The sequence below is a fragment of the Chlorocebus sabaeus genome, chromosome 28 (genome assembly GCF_047675955.1).
Source record: "Chlorocebus sabaeus isolate Y175 chromosome 28, mChlSab1.0.hap1, whole genome shotgun sequence".
Classification (NCBI taxonomy): domain Eukaryota; kingdom Metazoa; phylum Chordata; class Mammalia; order Primates; family Cercopithecidae; genus Chlorocebus; species Chlorocebus sabaeus.
In genome coordinates this window covers 19,195,316-19,197,601 of record NC_132931.1, presented here as the reverse complement: position 1 = coordinate 19,197,601, position 2,286 = coordinate 19,195,316, and the positions used below count along the sequence as shown (strand labels likewise).

The window sequence follows — 2,286 nt, the reverse complement described above, 5'->3', positions numbered from 1 at the left end:
CTTCCAGGGTCGTAGCGCCGGCCCCACCTCAGCCTCCCCCCGCCACCCCCCAGCAGCCGAGCACCTGCAGCCTTCTCAGAATTTATTGAAAGTGGAGTTGGTGGGAGCACACAGGACCACAGACTCCCTTGCCCAGCTGCCCCAGGGTGGGGATCCGGGTGCCCTGGACATGGGACAAGCCAAGTCTGGCTCCTGGGGCTGTAAGTGCCGCTCAGTAGCCCCGGTCCCTGCAAACATCCAAGGCAGGCTCTTAGCTCCCGTTCTGCCTCTGCACAGACCAGGGCGGGAGGTGGACTGTGGACCTGCTCTGGTGGCCAGATGTGCAGGGCTGGCAGGGAGAGGAGCAGGGTGGGACACCAGGTAGACAGCTCCTCCCCAGGCGGAGGAGGGTCCCCGGATCAGGGTGAGAAGCAAAGTCCCTGCTAGGGTGGGCCGTGTGTGGCGGGAATGGGCAGGGGCGTGGGTTGGAGGCAGGGACCTTACCCCCAGCTCAGGCCCCTCTTGGCCAGCTCCTCCACCTGGACCAGAGGTGGTCACTCAGCACGCGCACCCTGGTGATGGTGCCCAGCGGCCTCTGGTGGTGTGGGGACTGCAGCACCTTGTGCTCCTGGGCGTAGACGTGGAAATGCTCCGAGTCCGAGCTGACCTCTATCTGGGCAGGCCGGGGCCAGTGACCTCAGTGCTGACCCCCAGCACAGCCTGGTAGGCCCCGGGGTTCCTTGGCTTGGAGCCCCCAGTCCGAAGTCCCCTCCTTTCTCCCAAGATGGGGTGACTGGTAGCCAGGGTGGTGGGCACCCACCGCACACGTAGGGAAACTGAGGCCAGGGAGGCCCACCCAGACCCTGCCCTGGCCCCCTGACCTGTGAGCGTCCACTGTGAACCCTCTGCCCACTGGCTCCCTGTTCCCTCACGGGCCTCCGCTGCCAGGCCCAGGCCACACCCAGGCCCCTGTCACCTCAAAGGGCTCCCCCAGGGCCAGCGGGAAGATGCTAGACAGCTCCACCAGGCCCCAGCGGCCACCCTGGAAGGCACTGCCCACCATGGTGGCGCTGGAGAACTGGGGCTTGACGTGGAAGGCGATGTCCCCTGTCTCCGACAGGAAGTGAATCTCGAACTTGGGGTGGACGTGGTGCGGGTCAAGAGCTGCAAACGGCTGGGCCCGGCCACTGAGTCCAAGGCCCAGGGAGGGGAGGGCAGTGCCGCTGGCCTGTCCTCTCCAGAGTCAGCATGTCCCTGGACGAGCAGGTTCCAGCTGGGGGCCAGGCCCCCTGCACAGCAGGCTTCAAACTGAGTGGAAGAGACAGGGGGACCAGCCTCACAGGGCTGCAGCCTCCTCCCTCCCACCCCCATCCCCACCCCATGTATTCCATCTGTCCAGGAAGGTCCCTGCCCACCCAGCCTGCCCTCAGCCCGGTGCCAGACATAGGCTAAGCCTCTGTTCCTCTGGTGTCTTCATGACAGGGTGACCGGGGCTGGGGCGGGAGGGACATGCCTGCCCAGCAGGCCAGCTCTGGGGGGACCTTCACCCCGACACCCTCTCAGCCCCGAGGTCTGATGAGAGGCCAGAACCCACAGCCCCAGCTCTGTGCAGAGAGAGCACGGGTGGCTCAGGGAGCCCCCAGCCCTGCCCCGCTCTCCTTCTGCAGGTCCAGGGTCTCACCCACCTGCACTGCCATCTGCTTCCGGCCACTGCGGGAGGGCACGGGGAGCCTGGGGATATAGATGGGCGGCTGGGAGCAGAGAGCGCGGCGGGGGGACTGGGGGCGGGGAGCACCGGGGCCCTATCCCCGGGGTGACTTGACAAGGTCTCTAGGCCCTTCCCAGCCCGTATCTCCCTCCACCTCGGGCCTCTCCCTTCCAACTAGTTCTCCGTGCAGGCACAAGAGAGATGGGGTCACCTGTCCCTGCTTCCCCAAGCCCTTTCCTACCTGACTCTCACCCACTTCACGCCTTCAGGATCCAGGAAAGCAGCCACTCCTTTCTCACAGGGATGGCAAGGTCCAGGCAGGGACCCCGGCCTGGCTCTTCCTCCGAGATCACCGGTCTCTCCAGGGACTCGGATCCTCCCATCCGGCCAAGGGCAGGCCTGGGAAGGGAGGCTTGCCTGCCAACCCCTGCCCTGGCTTCTGGGGTCCCGTCTGACCACCTGGTGCTGCAGGGCCTGTCCCCCAGCCCACCCCGGCCCCCGCCGGCTCTACCACCCTGTGGGGCATACAGCGAGGATTAGGCGGGCACTGGTCAGTGCATTCCAGGCTCTGACAGGAGAGGGGAGGGCTTTTCCCACAC

The 2,286-nt window shown here is 66.4% G+C and overlaps 1 protein-coding gene across 1 annotated transcript; it reads right to left on the bottom strand.

The window, feature by feature from the left end:
* Positions 1-479: 479 nt before the first annotated feature.
* Positions 480-2,070, bottom strand: GRIFIN (galectin-related inter-fiber protein). Its single transcript, XM_073012623.1, is given in 6 exon segments — positions 480-529; positions 532-652; positions 956-1,114; positions 1,204-1,287; positions 1,665-1,730; positions 1,987-2,070. Coding segments are annotated over 6 exon segments (564 nt in total).
* Positions 2,071-2,286: the final 216 nt, after the last annotated feature.